This window comes from Giraffa tippelskirchi, chromosome 5, assembly GCF_054371585.1.
Source record: "Giraffa tippelskirchi isolate mGirTip1 chromosome 5, T2T-mGirTip1v1.2.pri, whole genome shotgun sequence".
Taxonomy (NCBI): domain Eukaryota; kingdom Metazoa; phylum Chordata; class Mammalia; order Artiodactyla; family Giraffidae; genus Giraffa; species Giraffa tippelskirchi.
Genome location: NC_137279.1, coordinates 164,315,836 through 164,343,240, shown reverse-complemented (window position 1 = coordinate 164,343,240; position 27,405 = coordinate 164,315,836). Strand labels below are relative to the sequence as shown.

The window sequence follows — 27,405 nt, the reverse complement described above, 5'->3', positions numbered from 1 at the left end:
AATTTTTTGTAAGAGTTTCTGAAAGATAGGTGTTAACTCTTCTCTAAATGTTTGGTAGAATTAGCCCGTGAAGTCCTCTGGCCTGGACTTTTATTTGCTGAAGATTTTTTTTTAACTTTTTATTTTGTTTTGGAGTATAGGTGATTAACAATACTGTGACAGTTTCAGGTGGGCAACAAAGGGACTCAGCTACACACACACACACGCGCGCGCACACACAGGCGTATCCATCCTCCCCCATGTTTCTCTCCCATCCAGGTTGCCACATAACATCGAGCGGAGTTCCTTGTAGGTCCTTGTTGGTTTTCCATTTTAAGTATAGCAGTATGTACAGTGCTACCTATTTCTTCCTCTCGAACTATTCCTTCCCCCTATCCTTCTCCCAGCAACCATAAGTTCATTTTCTAAGTCTGTGAGTCTGTTTCTGTTTTGTAAATAAGTTCATTTGTATCATGTTTTTTTCAGATTCTATGTAAAAGGGATGCAATACAATGTTCCTGTTTCTCTGGCTGACTGACTTTACTCAATGTGACAATCTCTAGGTCCATCCATGTTGCTGCAAATGGCATTATTTCATTCTTTTTAAAGGCTGAGTAATATTTCATTGTATATATGTACCATCTCTGTCAATGGACATTAGGTTGCTTCCAGGTCTTGGCTTCATAAACAGTGCTGCATTGATCATTCAGGTTCATGCATCCTTTTGGACCATGTTTTTCTCCAGATACATACCCAGGAGTGGGATTGCACGGTCATGTGCTTGCTAAGTTGCCTCAGTCATGCCTGACTCTTTGGAACCATATGTACTGTAGCCCACCAGGCTCCTCTGTCCATGGGATTCTCCAGGCAAGAATACTGGAGTGGGTTGCCATGCCCTCCTCCAGGGGATGTTTCCGACCCAGGGATCAAACCTGCGTCTCTTAAGTCTCCTGCATTGGCAGCCAGGTTCTTTACCATTAGCCCCACCTGGGAAGCTCTTGCAGGGTTATATGGTAGCTCTATTTTTAGTTTTTTAAGAAGCCTCCATACTATTCTCCATTGTGGCTGTACCAATTTACATTTCCACCAACAGTGTAAGAGGATTCCTTTCTTTCCATTCTCTTTCTACTAGAAGATTTTTAATCAGTTTCAATTTCATTACTTGTGATTGGTCTGTTCATATTTTCTGTTTCTTCCTGGTTCAGCCTAGTTCAGCCTTGGGGGTTTATACGTTTCTAAGAATTTGTCCATTTCTTCTAGGTTGTCCGTTTTATTGGCATATAATTAGTTGTTTGTAGTAGTCTCCTAAATGACTTTTTCTTTTAATTTCTGTGGTATCCGTTGTATCGTTTCCTTTTTCATTTCTAATTTTATTGATTTGAGCCCTCTCTCTTTTTCTTGATGAGTCTGGCTAAAGGTTTTTCAACTTTGTTTATCGTTTTAAAACACCAGCTTTTAGTTTCATTGATCCGTTCTTTCATTTTCTTCTTCTCTATTTCATTTATTTCTACTCTGATATTTATGACTTCTTTCCTTCTGCTAACTTTGGATTTTGTTTTTTCTTCTTTCTCTAGTTGCTTTAGGTGTAAAATTAGGATGTTTATTTGAAATTTTTCTTGTTTCCTGGGGTAAGATTGTATTGTTACAAACTTCCTTCTCAGAATTGCTTTTGCTACATCCCATAGGTTTTGTATCACGGTATTTCTGTTGTCACCTGTCCTTAGGTTTTTTTTTTTTAATTTTTTTGATTTCTGCTATGATCCATTGGTTGTTTAATAACATTGTTTAGCCTCCATGTGAACATGTCTTTTTTTTTTTTTTACAGTTTTTTTTTTTCCCCTGTAATTGATTTCTAATCTCATAGTGTTGTGGTCAGAAAACATGCTTAATATGATTTTAATTTTCTTAAATTTCCTGAGGCTTAATTTGTAGCCCAAGATGTGATTTATCCTGGACAGTGTTCCATCTGCATTTGAGAGGAAAATGTATTCTGTTGCTTTTGCATAGAGTGTTCTATAATTATCAATTAAGTTCATCTGGTCTAATGTGTCATTTAAGGCCTTTGTCTTCTTATTGATTTTTCTGTTTTGATGATCTGTCCATTGATGAAAGTGAGGTGTTAAAGTCCCCTATTATTACTGTGTTACTGACAATTTCTCCTTTAATGGCTGTTAGCATTTGCCTTATACATTGAGGTAGTCTTATGAGGGGTGCATATACATTTATAAATGTTACATATTCTTGGATTGATCCATTGATCATTATGGATCCTTGCCCTTCCTTGTCTTTTTCAACAGTATTTATTTTAAAGTCTGTTTTGTCTGATAAGAGTATTGCTACTCTTTCTTTTGATTTCTCTTTACATGGAATATCTTTTTCCATTCTCTCACTTTCAGTTTGTATGTCCCTAGATCTGAAGTGGATCTCTTGTAGACAGCATATATTTGGGTCTTGTTTTTATATCCATTCTACTAGTCTATGTTTTTTGTTTGAAGCATTTAATCCAATTACATTTAAGGTAATTATTGATAATGTATGTTCTTATTGCCATTTTGTTAAGTGATTTAGCTTTAATTTTTGAAAGTGAAAGTGTTAGTCACTCATTTGTGTCCGATTCTTTGTGGCCCTATGGACTGTAGCCTGCCAGGCTCTTCTGTCCATGGAATTCTCCAGGCGAGAATACTGGAGTGTGTTGCCATTCCCTTCTCCAGGGATCTTCCCAACCCAGGGATTAAACCCAGGTCTTTTGCATTGTAGACAGATTCTATACCATCTGAGCCACCAGGCGTATTTTTTATTCCCTTCATTTTTTGTTCTCTTTCCGTGTGATTTGTTATCTATCTTTTAGTGTTGTGTTTGCTTTTCCTTTTTTGTATGTTTGTCTAATACAGATTTTTTGTTTGTGATTCCCAAGGGGTTTTAGTATAGCAGTCTGTATATGTACAAGATTGTTTTAAGTTGCTGGTCTGTTCATTTCCAATACATTTTCAATATCCTGCATTTGTACTCTTCTCACAATCCCTGGTTTTGATATCAGATTTAGATGTGTGATATCAGATTTTGTTTTATGTTTGCCTTTACCAGTGATCTTTCTAATTTGTATTGTTCTTGTTTCTAGTTGTGGCATTTTTTTTTTTTTGCCTAGAAAAGTACCTGTAGGATTTATTGTAATGCTGGTTTTGATGGTGCTGAAGTCTCTTTTTAACTTTTGCTTGTCTGTAAAGTCTGTTGATTTCTCTGTCAAATCTAAACAATAGCCTTGAAGGGTAGAGTATTTTTGGTTTTAGGTTTTTCCCCATCTGTACTTTGAATATATTGTGGTACTCTCTTCAGCCTGCAGAGTTTCTGCTGAAATATCAGCTTATAACTTTATGGGGATTCTCTTGAATGTTATTTGTTGCTTTTCCCTTATTATTTTTAATATTTTTTCTTTGTCTTTAATTCTTGTCAGTTTGATTAATATGTGTTTCAGCAGATTCCTCCTTGGTTTTATCTTATAGGGGACTCTGTGCTTCCTGGATTTAAGTGAGTGCTTCTTTTCTCAGGTTCGGGAAGGTTTTGTCTGTAATAGCTTCAAATATTTTCTCAGGCCCTTTCTCTCTCTCTTCTCCTTCTGGGACCCCTGAGAGCCCAGGATGGTAGTGATGGCTTTTGCCTGTCCCTAGAGCTCCTGTAGGTGGTGGTGGTGGTGTGTGTGTGGTGGGGGGAGAAAATGTGCACACCATTCTTCTTTATTCATTCATACATTTGTTGATGGACACTTAGGTAGTTTTCATATCTTTGCTTTTGTGAATAATGCTGTGATGAACATGTTAGTGTAGATACTTCTTTGATATCCTATTTTTATTTCCTTCTAATACCTACAAGGGGGTTGCAGAATCACATTGTAGTTCTATTTTTTAGTTTTTCAGGAACCTCTATACTGTTTTACATAGTGGTTACACCAATGTACATTTCTGCCAACGGTGCACAAGGGTTCCCCTTTCTCCACATCTTCACCAACATTGCTGTCTCTTCAGTTTTAATGACAGCTATTCTGAAAAGTGTGAGGTGATAACTCATTGTAGGTTTGATTTGCATTTACTTTATAATTAGTCATGATTTACCTGATGATTACCTGATGATTTTGTGTATTTGGCCATTTGTATGCCTTGTTTGGCAAAAAGTTTATTTAGTTTCTTTATTCATTTTTCAAATCAGATTGTTTGGTTTCTTTGCTATTAAATTGTTAGATAATTTACATAATTTGGATATTAACCCCTTATCAGATGTATAATTTGTAAATATTTTCTTCCATTCAGTAGGTTGCCTTTTCATTTTGTTGATGGTTTGTTTTGCCATGCAGAGGCTTTTTAGTTTGATTTAATCCTACTTGTTTATATTTGCTTTTGTTGCCTTTGCTTTTGTTATCAAGTTCAAAAAAATTATTGCTAAGGTCAATATCAAGGAGATTACCTCCTATGTTTTTCTCTAGAAGTTTTATGGTTTTTTTGTTTTAAATTTAAGCCTTTAATCCAGTTTGAGTTGATTTTTGTGTAATGTATGAGATGGGGTCTATTTTCATTCTTTTGTATGTGGCTATTCAATATTCCCAGTGCCATTTATTGAAGAGATTATCCCTTCCCCATTGTATGTTTTTTAGTCATTTGTCATAAATTAATTGACTTTAATTATGCATGAGTTAATTTTGGGGCTGTCTATTCTAGTCCGTTGGTCTCTGTGTCTGGTTTTATGCCAAGACTATGCTCTTTTAGTTATTACACCTTTGTAAGATAATTGGAAATAAAGAAGTGTGATATATCTAGTATGTGCAAAATACTGTGCTAGACACTTCCTAGCAGATTCAGATGAATACTGACTGTCTTATTTGAGGAGGGTAAGAGCTGGTAGCGCTTACATATGATTTTTCAAGAACGCAAATATATATAACAGCCTAAAAATGGTGAAGGAACATGAACTTTGTCAGTATACTGTGAGGGTTTGAAAGAATAGAGATTCCATCAAATGTGGGAAAACAGGAAACCTTTATAGAAAAGGTGAAAAAGGGGTACATGTGAATTTTCTGATGAAATGGTACTGAAACTAGTTATGAGTTTTAATTTATTATAGCAATTATTTATTCTTTCATAATACAATGATTGAATTAACCAGAGAAGAGGAAGAGGTGAACAAAACCTAGTAAATTCCATTCTATTGAAAAGATGTTTCAAATTCATACCTATAGTTTTAGGTATGAATATGGAATTCAGTATCCTTTCCACAGATACTTAATTAACATCTCTGGGCTGGGTGCTGAGGATACAGAGAAGACTAAGATACAGTTTCTGTCCTTCAGGAGCACATACTCCAGTAGAGTAGTCAGACATGAAAAGAGATTATTTTCTGTTCTATACAATAAGTGATATCAAAGTGGTAAATATGAGGGAAAAAATTTGGGGTTACAGTGGAAGGAAGCATGGATAAATGATTACATTGCTATGATGGCAAAGTTATTTTCCTTTTTCTTTTCTCTAGTTGGAGAGCATCAATTGACAGGCCATAAAGTGGCAGTTAAAATTTTAAATAGACAGAAGATTCGCAGTTTAGATGTTGTTGGAAAAATAAAACGAGAAATTCAAAATCTAAAACTTTTTCGTCATCCTCATATTATCAAACTGTAAGTATTTCTGCACCTGATTACATAAGAGAAACTGTCTCAAAATACCATATTTGAATTTATAAATAATTATTTTTAGTTAAACTTTTATAAATATACAGTTGTTCATATTTATATTTAACAAATTAATTCATTTAACCGCATTATTCTTTTTTGCATACTTCTGGTTTAGAATTAAAAGTCTAATTGTAGATTGACTCATGTCTAGTATTCATGTTGAAGGTAATTTTGCTATTTCTAGATTTATTTTATAATCATTTTCTAGTCACTTTTAATGAACAGGGCATTTTCTTTTTGGAAAAGGTAGAAAGTAACTGTTAAAGATTATCTGCTATAATATTATTTGTAAAACTGCCATCATTACTTTAATTACTGATAGTAAAGTCCTTAGGAAGGCAAATTAATTTTTTTTTGGATAAAGCAAGTTACAAACTTAGAAGGTAAATAAATTAAGAGTTTAATAAATAAGCTAAGTAATTAATTTGAAACATAAATAATTTAACATCATCTAGTTTAGACGTTAAGTATGCAGCATTATTCTTTTACATCATTTGAAGTTGTGTTTAAAGTGGCTGAAATAGCTCAGTTGGGAGAACATTAGACTGAAGTTGTGTTTAATATTAATTGTGAAAATGTAATATGCTAAAACTCTGAAGACTGTCTTTATTTTTTATCTTAAAGCTTGTACAGAGTTTAAGAAAGTAAATATTAATCTTATCGAGTACCTGATAATGTCTAGAAACTGTGTTGAGCATTTTACATATATAATTTCACTTCATCCTCTCGAAAAGTGTATAAGGGATATTATTATCTTCATTATACAGATAAGAAAATCACATGTTTAAAGAGTATCAGCAACTTGACCAAAGTCAAATAGCTAGTAAGTTTTGGAGCTAGTTGTTAACTTTATATCTGATTTCAAATGCCATGCTATTAATCTCTACTTCAGGACTGAAAAAACTGAGAAGAAAAGCAATATTAGTATCTTTGAGACTTTGCTAGTTCGTTATAGTCAGAGGTTATATTTAGTCTAACCTTTGTTAGTGAGCTGTCTTTAGGTATCAACGCTGATGAGGAACAATCTGATAACCCTGTAGAGGTACTTTGTTTACTTATAACAAGGTTGCATAACAGCTGTGGTGGACCATAGTGCCCCCACCGACACCCCCCCTTCAAAAAAAAGAAGATGTCCTAATTTCCAGTGAGTATGTTATATTACGTGGCAAAGGAGAATTAAGGTTATGAATGGATTTAAGGTTGCTAATCAGCTACAAAATAGAAAGATTTTCGTTGGTTATCTGGGTGGTTCCAGGGTAATTCAGTGGTCCTTAAAAGTGGACAAGGGAATCATAAGCCAGAGAAAAAGATTTGAGATGGAAGCAAGGTCAGAGAGAAGGGATATGAAAAGGATTCAAGTGGCTGTGCCTCGCTTTAAAGGTGGAGGAAGGGGGCCATGAGCCAAGGAATTCAAGTGGTCTCTAAATACAAAGAAATAGATTTCCCCTAGAGCCCCCAGAAGGCAATGAAGCCCTGCTGTACCTTGATTTTAGCCCAGAGAGGCATGTATCAGACTTTTCCCTTTAAAACTGTAACATAATACAGAATACATTTGTGTTGTTTTAAGCACACTAAGTTCTTAGTATGGCAGCAATAGAAAACCAGTAGAGTAGCATTCTTGAAATCTTTAAATGAATGGCTGATCCAGTTATTGCTAGGATTTGGGACATGCATTTAGTATTTTCTATAACTAGATGTATTTATTGCTAGGGAACCAGTGCAAATTGGTATGTTAAATGAGGGGGCCCCCTCAGTGTATCTTACTAACAGCATGAATATGCCACTAGCTGTTCAGGGAGGCTTCTGCGGGGGTTTGGTGTACCATTGGACGACCTGTGATGACTCAGTTCTCTCATCACTGTGATAAAGACTTCGTTCTAACAATAAGCTTCAGTGTCGTTTTATCTTCATTTGAAGTTCACTTGATCATAAGCATAAATAAGAAATGAGGTCCCTGAAATTGCATGGCTGTACTTGATTTTAAGGTTATATTATCTAGGACCTGTGGTCTAGATGATCCAAAATTTGTATATACAGGTTTTTAAAGATATCACAGGAATTAAAATATCACCTATGATTCACTCTTCTATTCTTTGTTTCCTTAACTTTAAAATGGGGATATCTCATGGTGCTGTTTGAGAATTATTGTGTTCTCACTGTTATAATGCCTGCTGGTTGAAGTGCATTGACCCAAAAGCAGGGTCAGTGATTTCACTCCTCTCATGATTCTAAGTGATTTTCAGTTAACTGAACCAGTTCATGTCTGACTTCAACTCCATGTTAATAATTATTTTATTCAAGTTAATGAATAACTGAGTGGATGAATTTAGCTTCTAAGATAAATCTCTTTGCTCTTCCTTACTGAGTGGTCACTTCCTATAAGAGGGGAAAGCTGCTAAGCCAGGCTAAAACTGTCACATGCCAAAGTGAGAGTGGAGAAGGGAGAGATCTCTGTATTCTTCCTGTTTCTTGACCTCATCACTTATATAATGCAAACCCTGAAAGATGCCAAGGAAAGTTTGTTCATCTAGAGCATGAGTTCTAGTTGCTATTCTGTTCCTGTAAATAAATCATTTTGTCAGTAAGCAGTTGCAGTTGTCAAAAGGACTTAAAAGCTTATTTTTGATGTTATAGCTACTAGTGTTTTCTTGCTTCCATTTCTATAACTATTTATAGTTGTCTGACTTTGGTTTGACTACTCACCCCATTCTGTTTCAGAATTATTTCATTATGTTCTGTTTTGTGAAGGAGTACTAGGATGTTCTCAGGATTGGTCAGAAGGTAACCGACAGAGGTGAATTTAGTGTTAAAGTTTTTGGCTACCAGCCTAAGCTTAGTCCATTTAACCACATTGCCTCTTTAATTGTGGATTTGATTTTTTGTTTTAAAAAGGCATGCGTATTCTTGCTTCAGAATAAACTTGCTGACACAGCCTTCTAACAGTGTTAGTGATTTAAACAGGGAGAGAGACCTGATCATTTTAGTGGTTTTGTTTGTTTTCTGCAGTCTTGGACTATGCAAGTGAGCCAAGAATAGTTTCCTTGTTACAGAATGGGCTTCTAGAATAAGCAAGAAAGTTTGAAAACTAAATACTGAAAATGAAGGTTGTATGTCGCACAATTTCTCTATTAACTCAAATTGAAAAAACCCACGGGGAGAAAATTGAAAGGAATAAACAGGATTAAAAGGAAACTGCAAACTTCCCATGAACTAGAATTTGTTGAATTGATTTTTGTCTTGGTTTTTCATTTCCCCATGATTCTTAGGGAAATCTCACTTTAACTGGTCAAAGGATCAGTACTTTCTAACTTGGCAAAGATGGTTTTTGCCTGCCAACTTTTAAATATCTTTATCTTATCCACCCCATGGACAGCTTTTAACATTTTTCATGAGCACCACCTGAAAATGTTGTAGTCCCTAGGTTTCTATGGCACTATGGTGTTCTGATTTTCTTTTTACATTCTTGCCTCTTTTTGAAACTTTCTTTTATGGGCCCTTCATTATCTGCCTGGCCATTAGATACTGATATACTTCAGCATTCTGAGCTAGTGTAATCTTAGTGAATCCTTTTTGGGTGACCTCATCTGCTACCACAGTGTGATTTGTCATCTCTATCCTAAAAATTTGCTAATCTATGTTTCTGCTGAATTCTGAGCATATTCATTGAACTATTTGTTGAGTGTTTCCATTCTGAAATCAAAGAGCCTTTTGAAACTAAGTTGAATTTTTTCATATATATGTGTATGAAAAATTCATATTAGTTTATTGAGTTCAGCTTAGTTTGTATATGTATATAATTCAACTTAGTTTATATATGTTTGTGTGCATGAATGAAATAAATTAGTGTGCATGAATATTAGTTTATAGACATTTGTGTGCATGAATGAAAATACCGATCACACAATTTCCAAAGCCTAAAACTTGAGCATCATATTTAATTCCTCTTCCCTTATCCCTTACATATAATTGATCATTAAGTTCTACTACTTTTTTTCGAGTGTCTCCTAAATCTGCCCCTTTCTCTCTGCTCTTATTGTTACCATTTTCTTACTTGTATTTCAAGTGTTGCTTCTGCTTGGAAAACTTTACCTTTATCTCCCTTCCTCTAGGCTTCCAATTCCAACTTGTCCTTTAAATACCAGCTTTTAAATGCAATTACCTCTGGAAAAACTACTTTGCCCTAGCCGTAACACACTGGGTCAAGTTTCATCCTCTCTGTTCCTAGAGCACCCAGAATTTCAGCTTTTCCAAAGCTGAACATTACATTGTAATTGCTCATTTTCTTTTTAGTATCTCCACAAGATTGAATTCTTTAGGTGCAAAAACAATATTTGTTTTCTTCTTTTACTCAGCCAATTTTTATTGGGTGCATAGTATCTGATAGGCACTGTTCTAAGGCTTTGGGAATACAGTAGTAAAAGACAGGGTCTCTCTCCCCTTGTGCCGTTTATGGCTGGCCTTATCTAGCAGTTGTCAATAGTAAGTAAACAAATTAACCAGACTATTTTAGGCATTGATAAAGTGCTATATGGAGAGTGAAACACAGTGCTGTCCTAGGGTGTGACGAGGAAGGAGGAGGTGCTAATTTAGATTAGGCTGTTAGGAAAGCCTCATTGAGCAGAGATAAGGCTTAAGCTAAGACCTTAAGGATTATAAAGATCTAGCCATTTGAAAATCTGGGAACGGTATTGGTAAAGTAATCTCAGAGGGGTGAAAGAAAGATTGAATATTGTAGGAAAAAGAAGATGGTTATAATGTCGAGAATGGAGTGAGTGATGGAAAGAGAGGTAGTTCATGAGGTCAGAGAGTAGACGTGGACCACATATCATAGGATCTTGAAGACTTTGCTGAGAGGTTTGGATTTTGTTCAAGAAGTTGAGGGAGTGAGAAAGTTGGAGGAGTGACATGGCCATAGTGTAGAATGGGTACAGAGGCAGAAGTAGAAGCAGAGAGACCAGTTAGGAAGCTGTTGCTATGGTCCAGCTGGGAGATTAATGATGGCTTTAGCCAAAATGATAGTGTAGATTTGTGCTGTCCAATACAGTAGCCACTAGCCATATGTGGCATAAATTTGAATTAAATTAAATGTTTTGGTACTCTGGTCATATTAGCCACATTTCAGGTGTTTTAATAGCCATGTGTGGCTAGTTGGACAGTATGATAAAATATTTCCATCACTGTAGAAAGCTCTGTTTGACAGCACTGGTTTAGCTGTAGATAAACCTATCAATTCAATGTATATTTTAGAGGTAAAACTAATAAATTACTGAGGAAAAGAAAGGGAGTGAGAAATCATCTCCTTTTTTTTGCCTAAGCAACTGCAATTTGGGGCTTTGACTTGAGCAATTAGGTGTTGATGATGATACCATTTTCTGAAATAGGAAGACTAGAGGAGAACTGTGTTGGGGGTACAAGTGAATGTTAATGATCTGCCTTGGCTGTGTTAAGTTGAGCATCCTGTTAGTTATCTAAGTGACAGTGAAGATTCGTGCCGTCAATATCGTCTTTATCTCTTTGGCACCTAGTACGATAGTAGGTATTCAGTGGTTACTTTGTGTATAAAGAAGTGACATATGAACGATGTCCTGATGGTTCTAGAAAAACAACGAAGCAAAAGAATGAAAGTATAAGGAACATGGTATGGTGGGAACAAGTAGTCTGGTTTGTCTAATGCACAGACTGTTGTATAGGGACATGGAGGAAAATAAGGCCACAAAGAGCTTGTTGATACATTCATTCAACAGATAGCACTGGGGATACATCAGCAAACAAACAGATGTCAAAAACAAAATCTTTGCTATTATGGAGCTTATATTTGTGTGGGTGTGTGTGGGCACTTGTGTGCTTCTGGAGTGTGTGGCATTGAAGAGATAAGCTATAAATCCTATATTAGTAAAATATGTTATATTTTAGACAGTAAAGAGGTGAGGAAATATGCATGCAGATATTTGGAGGTAGGAAATAACAGATGGCGAAAACTGCACATACAAAGGCTATGAGGTGCAAATTGCTACAGGTGGTAGATCATGGGAGCAGTGATCTGGGGGAAATGAGTAAGAGGTGTAGTCAGAGACACAGAGGGGAGCCAGATTGGGTAAGAGTATACCAGACCATTGTAAGAGCTTTGGTTTTTAACTCTGAGTTAAAGGGAAGCCACTGGAAAGTTTTGACCAGAGGTGTGATATTATCTGACTTATGTTGAAGCAGAGAAATCAGATTAGGGGTCAGTTGTAGTATTCTGAGTGAAAGAGATGGTGGCTTGCATTAGAACAGTGTGGAGAGTATTGAGAAGTAAGCATATTTTATATGTATTTTCAAGGTAGAGAACAGGATTTGCTGACAGATGTAGGTTGTGGGCTTCCCTGGGTAGCTCAGATGGTAAAGAATCTGCCTGCAGTGCAGGAGACCTGGGTTCCATTCCTGGGTTGGGAAGATCCCCTGGAGAAGGGCATGGCAACCCATTCCAGTATTCTTGTGTGGGGAATCCCTTGGACAGAAGAGCCTAGCAGGATACAGTCCATGGGGTCACAAAGAGTCAGACACAATTGAGCAACTAAACACAGCACAGTAGGTTGTTAGAGGAGAGAAGTCAAGGATGACTCCAAGGTTTGCTGGTGTGGACAAATAAAAAAGTGGAGCTGCCATTAATTGAAATGGAAAAGATTATAGAACAAACAGATTTGAAGTGGGGTTTTAGGTATCAAGAATTTGATTTTCTTTTTTTGAAGTTGAAATGCTTATTAGTTATCCAAGTAGAAATGCAAGTAGTTTATTTGATTTGTGAGTCTGAAGTTAAGGAGAGAGCTGTAAACTAGAGATAAATTTGGAAGTCATCAGCATATAGATGGTATTTAAGATATTTAAGGCCCAAAGACTAGGTGAGATCCTCAAGGATGTGAGTGTGGAGTGTGAATTCCACACTCCACTTCTTCCGCCATAAGAATTCAAGGGGTTGACCTCTAGGGCACCATGATGTTAAGATGTCTGGGAGAAGGGGAGGAACCAGCAAAAGAGTATGAAAATGAGCAGTTAAAATGGTTGGGGGAAAACCAAGAAAGTTTTTGGTATCTCAAAGCCAATTGGAAAACATATTTGAAGAAAGAGAGATTATTAACTTTTCCTTACACTGTTGAATGTTGAGTAAGATGAGACTGAGAATTGACCATTAGATTTGGCAAGGTGGAAGTTTCTGGTGTCTTTGAAATTTGTTGGAATAGTGAAGACAAAAACCTATTAGGAAAGAACCTGAGATGTAGAAGGGGAGATAGTAACAACAGCATTCAAGGATTTTAGAGAGGAGAGACATAGGAGTGGTGACTAGAGGGAAGTGTGGGATCTAAACAGTGTTTGTTTTTTGAGATGGAAGATATTATAGAATGCTTATGTGTCAAAGAGATAGTACAGTCAAGAGGGAGAGATTGACACAGGAGAAAGAACAGCTAATTGTAGAAACCAAGTTCTTCAGTAGGTGGGACAAAGGAATCCAGGACATAATCGGAGGAATTAGTCTTAGTGTATGACCATGGAGGAAGTGGCTGTGTGTAGTAGAGGAAAAGAGAATGAGAACTACGGAGTCCAGGAAATTAGAGGGTATGTATTGGACAGATCATCTACATGGATATCTTGTTCACCCAGAATGATGACAACGTTCAGTTCAGTTCAGTCACTCAGTCGTATCCAATTCTTTGCAACCCCATGGACTGCAGCACGCTAGGCCTCCCTGTCCACCAGCAACTCCCGGAGTTTACCCAAACCCATGTCCATTGAGTCGGTGATGTCATCCAACCACCTCATCCTCTGTTGTCTTCTTCTCCTCCCACCTTCAATCTTTCCCAGCATCAGGGTCTTTTCAAATGAGTCAGCTCTTCACATCAGGTGGCCAAAGTATTGGAGTTTCAGCTTCAACATCAGTCCTTCCAATGAATATTCAGGACTGATTTCCTTTAGGATAGACTGGTTGGATCTCCTTGCTGTCCACAGGACTGTCAAGAGTCTTCTTCAACATCATAGTTCAAAAACATCAATTCATCAGCGCTCAGCTTTCTTTATAGTCCAACTCTCACATCCATACATGACTACGGGAAAAACCATAGCCTTGACTATACAGACCTTTGTTGACAAAGTAATGTCTCTGCTTTTTAATATGCTATCTAGGCTGGTCATAACTTTCCTGCCAAGGAGTAAGTGTCTTTTAATTTCATGGCTCTAGTCACCATCTGCAGTGATTTTGGAGCCCCCCAAAATAAAGTCTGCCACTGTTTCCACTGTTTCTCCATCTATTTGCCATGAAGTTGATGGGACCAGATGCCATGATCTCTGTTTTCTGAATGTTGAGCTTTAAGCCAACTTTTCACTCTCCTCTTTCACTTTCATCAAGAGGCTCTTTAGTTCTTCTTCACTTTCTGCCATAAGGGTAGTGTCATCTGCATATCTGAGGTTATTGATATTTCTCCCAGCAATCTTGATTCCAGCTTGTGCTTCATAAAGCCCAGCATTTCTCATGATGTACCCTGCATGTAAGTTAAATAAGCAGGGTGACAATATACAGCCTTGATGTACTCCTTTTCCTATTTGGAACCAGTCTGTTGTTCCATGTCCAGTTCTCACTATTGCTTCCTGACCTGCATACATATTTCTCAACAGGTAGGTCAGGTGGTCTGATATTCCCATCTCCTTCAGAATTTTCCAGTTTATTGTGATCCACACAGTCAAAGGCTTTGGCGTAGTCAATAAAGCAGAAATAGATGTTTTTCTGGAACTCCCTTGCTTTTTCGATGATCCAGTGGATGTTGGCAATTTGATCTCTGGTTCCTCTGCCTTTCCTAAAACCAGCTTGAACATCTAGAAGTTCATGGTTCACTATTGCTGAAGCCTGGCTTGGAGAATCTTGAGCATTACTTTACTAGCGTGTGAGTTGAATGCAATTGTGTGGTAGTTTGAGCATTCTTTGGCATTGACTTTCTTAGGGATTGGAATGAAAACTGACCTTTTCCAGTCCAGTGGCCACTGCTGAGTTTTCTAGATTTGCTGGCATATTGAAACGTTAGTAGTGGGAAAAAAGACATTAAGTCAGAATGACAGGAAGATGATAAGGAGATTGGTTGATGAATATAACAAGAAAAAGTGTCGGGCAGTGTTACCTGATGGCCTGTACTTCAGAGACAATGGTGGTTTTTGAGGGAGGATTTCCTATAGACCATAGTTCATTACTAGACTATGGAAATTGGCCAGCATTTAAAATTTCACTGTGACTTAATAAGATCTATGCTGTGATCAGTAATGGCTCCTAATATCTCAGAAAAGAGACAGACATCATACCCCTTTGGCTGGAAGCACACATCACCATCTAGTCTTTAGAAAGAAAATAAAAATCAAACTGATATCTGATCAAGTCTCTGGGTCCAACAATATTTATTGAAGACCTATGATATTCTCAGAGGAATCAGCAGCTAAATTTACTGGAATCACTGCTTTTTTCTTGTACCCAAAGATGTACAAAGCAGAAAAGTGGCTGAGACTTCTGTTGATAAATCAGATCAGCCTACAGTGAGGTGATCTTGCTGTTCACTGTTCATTTGATTCTATTAGAGTTTGGTGCCTGTTAGGATTGCTTCTTTAGAACCTTTTTTTTTGCCCCTAGAGTTCTCAGGGTAGGTTCCCTGTTCACAGTTCATTTGAGAAGACTCAACCTTATTTGTCAGTTATATTAATCTATAGAAAGTGGGGTACCTTTTTCATCCCAAAGACTATCGATTGCTATTATAAATATTTCTTCTGAAAATCTGTAATAATTTTCAGTAGTATAGCTTTTATATTTTACTTTTTTTCTATTTTTTTTTAAATTGAAGTATAGTTGGTTTACAATGTTGTTAACTATTTTACTTTTTGCAGATATTAATTTACATATCATGTGTCCTCTCTTACAAGATATACTATGTAGTTATATCACCAATTTCCTGGCCATTTTTTCCTTCCTCTTTAAAGAAGAATAGTAACCAAGACCACCATTTAGCACTTTCTTTTTTGAATGTTAATAATAAACAGTGCCCCATCTGGGTGGACTAATTACCAAAAGCCTCCCCTGCTTCTGACACATCCTGTGTCAAGGTGTACTGCCTGCAGGGTGGCATCTGGGCCACTTCTTAGCCCCTGCTTGTGCCTTCCACTGGGTGCCTTTAAGCCATGCACAACCACACAGCTATACATAGAGGCTCTTAATAGAAACTCAGTGTAATTTAGATATTTCTAATAATCAACTAGATATAACTAATCCTTTATAAACAAAGCAGAGTGGAACAGTTGTTCATTTATATGTGTTAGATGCAACCATCATTTAAAACATTAATACTATAGTTAACATGTTTTTAAAGTTTTCAAAACTCTGGTAAAATTGTGTATGGATGTGGAAGTTATATTTTTTTAGGAAAAATTTTGACAAATAGAGCTAAGGTTCTTGATTGTTTTATGTGCTCAGCTTTGAGTGCCTAGAACATACGTATTTTCACAAGTATAAACACACACATATGTACATACATACATCTGTTTAATTATGTCTTATGGAAGTTTCATAATGCATACAAAAAAAGTAAAGTGATGAAGCCTTATATGTCTTTCATTCAACTTCAGCAGTTATCAGTGTATTACTTTATCTGCTTCTTCCTACTTGTCCCACCCCAAATTACTTTGAAGCAAATCCCAAATAGTATGTTTTTAATCTGTAAAGTGAAAGTGTGAAAGTGTTAGTCACTCAGTCGTAGCTGACTCTTTTTGACCCCGTGAACGATGGACTGTAGCCCGCCAGGCTCCTCTGTCCATGGACATCTCCAGGCAAGAATACTGGAGTGGGTAGCCATTCCTGTCACCAGGGGATCTTCCTGACCCAGGGATCGAACCCGGGTCTCCTGTATTGCAGGCAGATTCTTTACCGTCTGAATCACCTTTTAATCTGTAATCTCTTCAATATCTACTTTGGAAGGTAAAGGCTGTGTTTTAATAAAATAAGCACAGTTTAGTATCATCTAATATTTTAAACAGTTAAAGTATTATCAACCAGTCATTCAGACTTTCTTTTCTTGTTTATAAATAGTTTTTAAAGTTGGTCTGTTTGAACTAGAATCAAAACTAGTCTATACAACATGTCTTTTAATTTACTTTTAATCTATACCTTCCTTCCCTTTTTTTGCATTTTATATCTTGAAGACAGGATCAATTGTCAACTTTAAGATTTTGCTGACTATATCCATGTTGATAACATTTTCCTTTCCAAGAATATTTTTCACTGTTATTTAAATATACCACACCTCAACTCCTTAGTTCAGTTCAGTCACTCAGTCATGTCTGACTCTCTGTGACCCCATGGACTGCAGCCTGCCCGGTTTCCTGTCCATCACCAACTCCCAGAGCTTTCTCAAAGTCATGTCCGTTGAGTTGGTGATCCCATCCAACTGTCTCAACAGCCTCTGTTGTCCTCTTTTCCTCCTGCCTTCAATCTTTCCCAGCATCAGGGTCTTTTCTAATGAGTCAGTTCTTCACATCAAGTAACCAAAGTATTGGAGTTTCAGCATCAATCCTTTCAATGAATATTCAGGACTGATTTCCTTTAGGATTGACTGGTTTGATCTCCTTGCTGACCAGGAGACTCTCAAGAGTCTTCTCCAACACCACAGTTCAAAAGCATCAATTTTTTCACACTCAGCTTTCCTGATAGTCCAACTCTCACATCCATACGTGACTACTGGAAAAACCATAGCTTTCCTAGACGGACATTTGTTTGCAAAGTAATGTCTCTGCTTTTTAATATGCTGTCTAGGTTGGTCATAGTCCATCTCCATAGACTACAAACAAATTTTTTCTTAAATGGAAAAATTAATGCTTAATTTAGTTGTCGAGGAATGGATGATTTCCTAGATTTTGTAAACATGAAAGGTGGGATCTGGAGGGAAGGACCTAACTGAGTTTTATGAACCTCCATGTTTATAACTCTGTGATTATTTTGATAACATTATATAATTTGTTGACATCTTAAAGTATTATAAAACACTGGAATATCAATTTATAGTAGGAATGAACACACTAGGCTGATTTTGGTTAAAGTAATATTTTTATTATATTTTTCATTTACAAAAAAAGATACCAGGTGATCAGCACTCCAACAGACTTTTTTATGGTAATGGAGTATGTGTCTGGTGGTGAATTATTTGACTACATCTGTAAACATGGACGGGTGAGTAACATTCTATCTAGTACAATAAACCCTTAAGCAAAAAAAAAAAGAGGAAAGTAGTAAGAAATAGCAAACCACAAAGATACCTTCAAAGTCAAAATTGTTTCTGTAATAATGTCTAACTAAACATACAGAGTATTAGATGTATTTTCTTTCTTAAAACATGCACTTTATGACATACTGATTTTAGGAAATATATTCCACTTAATTGCCAACATGAAAAGCCTATGCTTTTCAAAGTGCAAAATCAGTTCCGTAACATCATGCTGAAGCTTCAGATATTTCCTTTTCTTAGCAGTTTCATGTAAATTCTGTTTTAGATTGTTTTACTTGTGATACATTGTGCACATCTAGTAATATTATTTGAAAATGAACTGTGACATCTAGCAGCAAAGAAGAGCCTGTCGATTGATATGTTGAGCTTGAATGCAAGTTTTTGGCTTGTTTGTCTGATTTGTTGAGAATTCTAACACAATTCTAATTGCTTATTACTCAGTTATATTTAGGCTGATTGTGAAACTAAAACATGCTATGTAGATGTCCCAAATGTTCTTGGTATACATTCTTTTATACCTGATAGGTTGAAGAGATGGAAGCTCGGCGGCTCTTTCAGCAGATTTTGTCTGCCGTGGATTACTGTCATAGGCATATGGTTGTTCATCGAGACCTGAAACCAGAGAATGTGCTATTGGACGCACAGATGAATGCCAAGATAGCTGATTTTGGTATGTAACTCCAGAGTTGTTCAGAAGTGTACTAGCTGCCTTTGCAAGTGTGACAGTACCAACTCTTAATGAGCTAAAACTTTCAATTTCAAGGATGTAAATCCTATATTGTGAAAAGGGATTAGTCACACCGTCTGCACACTAGCTTGTTCTGTTCGTTTAAACCACTTTCTAAAAATGCAAGTACATCTAGAGAAGTTAGAGAGCTTGTATCAAGGTAAACCTACTCAATCTGCATTCCCTCCTGAGGAAATGAGACTTGACTTTTTTGTGAGGGTTACAAACCCCCTTTGAAAATCTAATGAAAGTATGGGCTTTTTCCCTGATAAATGCACTTAAATGGAGGTTCGTGAAAATTTCCATGCAGTTGTGCAGCATTGTAGTCCTTCTGAACTGATGGAGGAGGAATGTCAGTAGACTGATTTTAGCAAATATATTCCACTTAATTGCCAACATGAAAACCCTATGCTTTTCAAAGTGCAAAATCAGGAGGAGGAATGTCAGTAGACTGTGGAATAATATCTAACAGCAGTTGACAAAAAGAATAGGAGTTTTTGTTGGGGGTAAAATAAAAGGATAAAATGTAAGTTTTATGACCAAACACTTTCTGGGATCAACATACCTGGACAGGGTGCCATAGTAGGGGAAAGGGTTTAGAAAGTGAGAGATTATAGAAAGAGATGAAAAGGTACCAGAGTTCAGCATTACTTAGTTAACATTTTTGTCTGTACCTTGTCTTTAATCTAAAAGTCAGGAGATTTCTTTTCCTATTTCTCTTTCTTCTCTAAATCATAAACCTCTTTTAGTGCTATAGTTCAACTAGATTTTGGTTCAATAGAATATTTTTTTATGTTGAATTAAAGCCTTCCAAATTAAAAACTTTTGGAACATAATCTTTATAAATTGGAGCCTATCTGATTTCTACCTAGCGATTTTTTTAAAAAGGCCTATGAAAGCAGAGTATAAAAAAGTAATAGTAATCTCTGTTTTCTTTCTCTTGGAGAAATGGGTAAGTAATATTTTGATGCTTTTATGTTTGAAAAAGTATGCATAATTTAGAATAACCTCATATTTGTGAAGTGAATCAACATTCTTATTTAGGAAAGGAATTTCAGTCTTATGTGTGATGTGCTTTAGCTTTTTTTGTCATGTATAACATGACTTGATGTATATACAGACTTGATGTTATTCCTTTTGCATTTATCTATATTTACTTTAAGCATATCTAGCACTAGCTAAACATACTACTCTTATTTTTAGGATTATCTAACATGATGTCAGATGGTGAATTTCTTCGAACTAGCTGCGGATCCCCAAATTATGCAGCACCTGAAGTCATCTCAGGCAGGTAATATAGTATATCAGTGAAGAGTAAGCTTTTCGTAATGTTTGTTCATTCTGATTACATTTAACTTTAATATATTCTCTTTGGAAGATAAGGTTTTTAATAGAAGCACATTGTGCCTTTAATTTTTCTGTCATTGAAGACAGAAGAGTTACATTAAACAATTTTTAAAACATTTAATTTTGATTTTGTTCTGAATGTATTGAAGTAGTTTTTCCATTAAAATTGAAAAAAAAATCATGACTTTTTTTTTTCATTTTAGGCAATTGCAGCTAGGAAAGCAAGCATTTGCTAGTGTCATTATTTACTTATCAGACACAGTCTTTTAATCATACTTTATATACTCTTATAAAGCATGCAGAGTATTTTTATGTTGTCTTTGGAAGAATGAGGTTTTGAGGGGAGACGTTATTGTCATTTCATGAAAGCAAACTGCACAAGAGAAGACTGTAATTATTCATGTAGCTTACTCATTGATACATTTTTTAAATGTTTATACAGATGGCAGTGATAAACTCAAGTCTTCTTTGGTGACCAGTGTCTGATCTTAAATTAATAGAATTCTCTGAGAGAAAATATAAAACAGTTATTACTGCATATATAGGAGCTTGGGCTACATAGCAAACACTGTAAACATTGGATAGTGATTTTTATTGAAATGAGTTATACTGTTTTAATTGGAATTGTAGAGATTTACTCTATTACCTGAGGCTCAGGTTTGAGTTTGGTAATGTGCCCTTGGGAATTTTAACACTGTAGAAAGGTGAGAGAGAAAAGAAACAACATTCTAGGCATAGGTTTTCTGGATAAAGGTCATCTCAGCCCCATGAGCTACCAGGTGATTTGAATGAAAGTAGGAGGTATGCAGGATAATGTGATATAGCCTGAATACCATGAAAGAGATTGCTATAGAACCAGTTAGGTACTTTACTATTTCAAATATTCTTTAAAATAGGTGTGTCAGGCATAAACATTCTATTTTTATGCATTTTCTTGCCTTTTAATTGCTTTGTGTAAGAAGATTTAGCCTATACACTATATAGTATTGCTTTTCTAAGTTTATGGTCGTCTACTTTGATGTTTCTATCAAAAATCAACCATAGAAAGTTTTATACTTTTTAATTAGTAAGTTCAGTTTAGTTTGTGTCAAGTACACATAAATACTATTTTCCTTTGGGAAATTTGAATAGCAATGGGTTCGACCAATTGTTCTTTCTGGGGAACAACCATTGAGTGTTGGGGAGTGGCCATGGATTTCATTAAAGACCTTGGAAAGCAATATATTTGGAGTCTCTCCTGTATATACAGGTACACAGAGAAGAAGTAGGGTACACGCAGTTGAGAAGTGACACTTGCATTTCGGTTTTGTGTTGTCATCCCCCCCTAGGCTGTATGCAGGTCCTGAAGTTGATATCTGGAGCTGCGGTGTTATTTTGTATGCTCTTCTTTGTGGCACCCTCCCGTTTGATGATGAGCATGTGCCTACACTGTTTAAGAAGATCCGAGGGGGTGTTTTTTACATCCCAGAATATCTCAATCGTTCTGTTGCCACTCTCCTGATGCATATGCTGCAGGTTGATCCCCTGAAACGAGCAACTATCAAAGACATAAGGTGAATATTCTTTTTGTGACTATTAAGTACATATTCTAGTATTAATATTAGTACCACTAACTGCATGTTTGCTTTATGTTAGGCACTGTAATACTTTATACAAATTTTACTTTCCTTACTATATAAACCTGGCCCAGTCATTCAATTTTTAATTATTTCAGATTGTGTCCCAAACTTTTCAGTTAAAGTAGCAAAGCATACAAGGCCTGTCATAGTAAGGCTATGCTTACTTCTTCCTGCTCTTACCCCTTGTACCAGAGCTCCAGCCACAGTGAACTTTTCCTTGTTCCTCAAATATGATGCATATTTTATGTCTTCATGCCTTTGTTTATATTATTCCTTTGCCTCTAATACCTTTTCTGTCCTTTTGAACCTGAAAGATTTCCATTCATCCTTTAAAATTCTTCTCACTTATCACCTTCCTTGTGAAATCACTTCTGATTCTCTTGGGCATTGCCAGTTGCTTGCATGTCTGTGATTTCCACACTTTGTTCATGCTTTCATTCTCATTTTGTATCTAACTGTTTTCAGTGTATCTTTCTCCCCTCTTGTAACTATAAAAGGGTAGAGAGAGTGTCTTAGCACCTTTGTATATACAGTGCTAGAAGGCCTAGAAATACAGTAAACATTCATAAAGTATTTGAATACGTTTCAAATGGAAATAAACAGGGTGAGAGTTATATATTTTACATAGAGTTGATGAAATAAACCATAAAGAGTTTTGCTAAGATTTTGAATCCAAAAATAGCCACTAGTGGGTTTGCTGTGAAGGATTACTTGTTATGTGAGAAACTTTGGAAACTGCAGTTGCTGGTGTGACTGTGAATATGACCTTTATATAGCACACACAAGTCAGGATGATTCATCGCCCTCTGTGTTTTATTTATCAGTCATATTTCTTAGAGGGTTTTTTTGTTCTTACCTAACATTTCATCAGGTATTTATTTGCAAACGCATTCTTTTAACATCTTTCCTGAATACTCTGCCTTGTCTTCATAAGTCAGACTATGACTCTTGAAATATTTAAATGATGGCTGAGGTAGTTGTTTGTGTGACTGCTGTTGATCTCTTTTGCATTCCTGTTGCATTTGTGTCTTCTTCCCTCAGCCTCTGTTAGTGTTCCAGGCCTCATACATAAAAATGTAAAATTGTAAATTAGTACCATATTTAGTTTTGGAATGGAAATGAACAACTTAGTGGGGAAACTCTTTTGTGTTCATAGTTCTTTAGAGTAAATAGGTCACTTAGTTGGCTTTTCCTTAGAGCATTAAATATGCTAATATGTATATATACTTGCACCTGTTCACATCAGCACATATACTTAGAGTAATAAAAGCACTGATTCTGTTATATTAAACAGGTACCTGTATAGTCACAAGCTTTAGAAGAACAATGTAAATAAAACCCTACTTCAGTTCAGTTCAGTTCAGTCGCTCAGTCATGTCTGACACTTTGTGACCCCATGAACCACAGCACGCCAGGCCTCCCTGTCCATCACCAACTCCCGGAGTCTATCCAAACCCATGTCCATTGAGTCAGTGATGCCATCCAGCCATCTCATCCTCTGCTGTCCCCTTCGCCTCTGCCCTCAATCTTTCCCAGCATCAGGGTCTTTTCAGATGAGTCAGCTCTTCGCATCAGGTGGCCAAAGTATTGGAGTTTCAGCTTCAACATCAATCCTTCCAACGAACACCCAGGACTGATGTCCTTTAGGATGGACTGGTTGGATCTCCTTGCAGTCCAAGGGACTCTCCAGAGTCTTCTCCAACACCACAGTTCAAAAGCATCAATTCTTTGGCGCTCAGCTTTCTTCACAGTCCTACTCTCACATCGATACATGACCACTGGAAAAGCCATAGCCTTGACTAGATGGACCTTTGTTGACAAAGTAATGTCTCTGCTTTTTAATATGCTGTCTAGGCTGGTCATAACTTTCCTTCCAAGGAGTAAGCATCTTTTAATTTCATGGCTTCAGTCACCGTCTGCAGTGATTTTGGAGCCCCAAAAAATAGTCTGCCACTGGTTCCACTGTTTCCCCATCTATTTGCCATGAAGTGATGGGACCGGATGCCATGATCTTAGTTTTCTGAATGTTGAGCTTTAAGCCAAATTTTTCACTCTCCTCTTTCACTCTCATCAAGAGGCTCTTTAGTTATTCGTTCTGCCATAAGGGTGGTGTCATCTGCGTATCTGAGGTTGTTGATATTTCTCCCGGCAATCTTGATTCCAGCTTGTGCTTCATCCAGCCCAGCGTTTCTCATGATGTACTCTGCATAGAAGTTAAATAAGCATGATGACAATATACAGCCTTGACATACTCCTTTTCCTATTTGGAACCAGTCTGTTGTTCCCTGTCCAGTTCTAACTGTTGCTTCCTGACATGCATACAGGTTTCACAAGAGGCAGGTCAGGTGGTCTGGTATTCCCGTCTCCTTCAGAATTTTCCACAGTTTATTGTAATCCACACAGTGAAAGGCTTTGGCATAGTCAATAAAGCAGAAATAGATGTTTTTCTGGAACTCTCTTTCTTTTTCGATGATCCAGCGGATATTGGCAGTTTGATCTCTGGTTCCTCTGCCTTTTCTAAAACCAGCTTGAACATCTGGAAGTTCACGGTTCACGTATTGCTGAAGCCTGGCTTGGAGAATCTTGAGCATTACTTTACTAGTGTGTGAGATGAGTGCAATTGTGCAGTAGTTTGAGCATTCTTTGGCATTGCCTGTCTTAGGGATTGGAATGAAAACTGACCGTTTCCAGTCCTGTGGCCACTGCTGGGTTTTCCAAATTTGCTGGCATATTGAGTGCAGCACTTTCACAGCATCATCTTTGAGGATTTGAAATAGCTCAACTGGAATTCCATCACCTCCACTAGCTTTGTTTGTAGTGATGCTTCCTAAGGCCCACTTGACTTCACATTCCAGGATGTCTGGCTCTAGGTGAGTGTGAGTGATCACACCATCATGCTTATCTGGGTCGTGAAGATCTTTTGTACAGTTCTTCTGTGTATTCTTGCCATCTCTTCTTAATATCTTCTGCTTCTGTTAGGTCCATACCGTTTCTGTCCTTTATTGAGCCCATCTTTTCATGAAATGTTCCCTTGGTATTTCTAATTTTCTTGAAGAGATCTCTATTCTTTCCCATTCTATTGTTCTCCTCTATTTCTTTGCATTGATCGCTGAGGAAGGCTTTCTTATCTCTCCTTGCTATTCTTTGGAACTCTGCATTCAAATGGGTATATCTTTCCTTTTCTCCTTTGCTTTTCGCTTCTCTTCTTTTCATAGCTATTTGTAAGGCCTCCTCAGACAGCCATTTTGCTGTTTTGCATTTCCTTTTCTTGGGGATGGTCTTGATTCCTGTCTCCTGTACAATGTCATGAACCTCCATCCATAGTTCATCAGGCATTCTGTCTATCAGATCTAGTCCGTTAGATCTATTTCTCACTTCCAGTTTACACATATATGGGTGGTATAAAAGAGTGGCAGCCATCTCAGTACTTAAAATTGTTGTTGTTCAGTCACTCAGTCATGTCTGACTCTTTGTGACCCCATGGACTGCAGCACGCCATGCGTCCCTGTCCTTCACCATCTCCTGGAGCTTGTACAAACTCATGTCCATTAAGTCAGTGATACCATCAACCTTCTCGTCCTCTGTCGTTCCTTTCTTCTGCCTTCAATCTTTCCTAGCATCAGGGTCTTTTCTAATGAGTCAGCTCTTCACATCAGGTGGTCAAAATATTGGCGCTTCAGCTTCAGCATCTGTCCTTCCAATGAATATTCAGGCCTTATTTCCTTTAGGAATGACTGGTTTGATCTCCTTGCAGTACAAGGGACTCTCAAGAGTCTTCTCCAACACCACAGTTCAAAAGCATCAATTCTTTGGTTCTCAGCCTTCTTTCTGGTCCAACTCTCTCATCCATACATGACTACTGGAAAAACCATAGCTTTAACTAGACAGGCCATTGTCAGCAAAGTAATGTCTCTGCTTTTTAATATGCTGTCCAGGTTGGTCATAGCTTTTCTTCTGAGGAGCAAGTGTCTTTTAATTTCAGTCATAACATGAGTTTATAGTTTTCATCATTTTGAAATTAATTCATCTTCTGTCTTTAATGTTTGGAAATTCTTCATTTGACAAAACACAGTTCAACAGAAAGAGTTACTAATTCATTGAATGATTTTATATAACAAGCATTTTGCTAGATACTTGACATATTTTCTTGCACTGATTCTTAATAGGTAGCTCTCATTTATTTTAAATGCTTACAGTATTTCCTTTTTTAAAAATATATATATTGATTTTCTTTTTGGCTGCTTCCTATCTTAGTTGTGGCACATGGGCTCTTCATCATGACATGCAGAATTACTCTAGTTGTAGCACAAGGGCTCAGTAGTTGCGGTGCTCGGGTTTTCTAGTTGTGTGTGGGCTCAGTTGCTCTGTGGTGTGTGGGACCTTAGTTCCCTGGACCAAGGATTGAACTCATGTCCCCTGCATTGCAAGGCAGATCCTTAACCACTGGACCACTAGGGAAGTTCCAAGTCTTAATAGGTAGCTATTATTATTCTCATTTTACAAAAATAGGGCTCAGAAATTGCCTGATTTCAGAACCTGTGCTACTGCAACTCATCCATATTGCTACACCAGTCCTCTGACATCCATCCTTTCTCCAACATACCATGATAATGTTATATTTCTGTCATGCTACGACATTCTCTTTTATAGTTACAGGCATACCTAGTTTTATTGTGCTTCACTTTTTTTGCACTGTGTAGATACTGTGTTTTTTGTTTTTTTTACACAAATTAAATGTTTGTGGAATCCTCAGCTTATATGATGATGGTTAGCATTTTTTAGCAATAAAGTGTTTTTTAATTAAGATATGTTCATTGTTTTTGGGCATAATGTTTTTGCAAACTTAATAGTCTACAGATACTCTAAGCATAATTTTTTATGAAATTCATTTATTTCAGTGGAATAAAACTATAAGCAACATGAAAAAGTAAAGTGCTACATAAAAGCCCCATAGTAATAAAATTTGAAAGGTTTCATTGGCTTAAACAGTTACAGGTAAAAGAACTTTATATATATGTTCAAGCATGCTGTTTTAACTACCTTGATATGTGCTATGTTGGTCAGAGAAAAGGCCAATGACTTACCTAAATCTGAGGACTGAGGGAAGGAATCCTAAGCCTTCACCTACCAGATCACACATCAGTTTTGGCCTTATCCTATAAATAAGCCCCACTATAAACATAATTTTTATATGCAGTGGGAAACCAAAATATTGGTGGCTTGCTTTATTGCAATATTCACTTTATTGCAGTGTTCTAGAACCAAGCCCTCAATATCTCTAAGGTATGCTTTTATTTTTGTACATATCCTTTTTTTCTCTTAAGATGGTAGGCTACTGGAGGTTAGAAAATATATCTGTATTTATTTGTTCATTTAATCATTTTTATTTACTTAACAGTTATTTAACATCTGCTTTGTTCAAGGTCCTATGCTAAGTGCTGGGAATGTTGGTAGGCAAGACACATTGTCTTGAGGAAACTCACATCTTTAAGTGCTTTAAGCTTAGTATTGCTGTTAATGTTGTTATGGTTAAAATGAAAGATCTGAAGTTCAACTGTCTAATCACAAATTCTGATTTCTTTGTTTACTAGCTATTGGCATATTTCCTACCTCTTTGTGCTTTACTTACATCATTTATAGTGGATTTGTTTGGAGGATAGTCTTAGGTTAAAACATAAGAATTTACTATTACTGTAGGTCTAAACACAGTTGAATGTTAGAAACTACAAATATTCATTCTAA

The 27,405-nt window shown here is 36.7% G+C and overlaps 1 protein-coding gene across 16 annotated transcripts in view; it reads left to right on the top strand.

The window, feature by feature from the left end:
• PRKAA2 (protein kinase AMP-activated catalytic subunit alpha 2) overlaps positions 1-27,405 on the top strand; it is a 199,381-nt gene that overhangs the window by 27,847 nt on the left and 144,129 nt on the right. For 14 of the 16 annotated variants that reach the window (XR_014052803.1, XR_014052805.1, XR_014052812.1 and 11 more), the window contains 5 exons: positions 5,494-5,635; positions 17,822-17,915; positions 18,496-18,640; positions 19,901-19,988; positions 21,373-21,597. Coding sequence is in view for 6 of the 16 variants with exons in the window: in XM_081486769.1 (XP_081342895.1) it covers positions 5,494-5,635; positions 17,822-17,915; positions 18,496-18,640; positions 19,901-19,988; positions 21,373-21,597 (694 nt within the window). In the remaining 10 variants the exon portion in view is untranslated. The remainder of the gene's footprint in view (positions 1-5,493; positions 5,636-17,821; positions 17,916-18,495; positions 18,641-19,900; positions 19,989-21,372; positions 21,598-27,405) is intronic. The other 2 variants (XM_081486768.1, XM_081486767.1) reach the window with 1 other exon arrangement.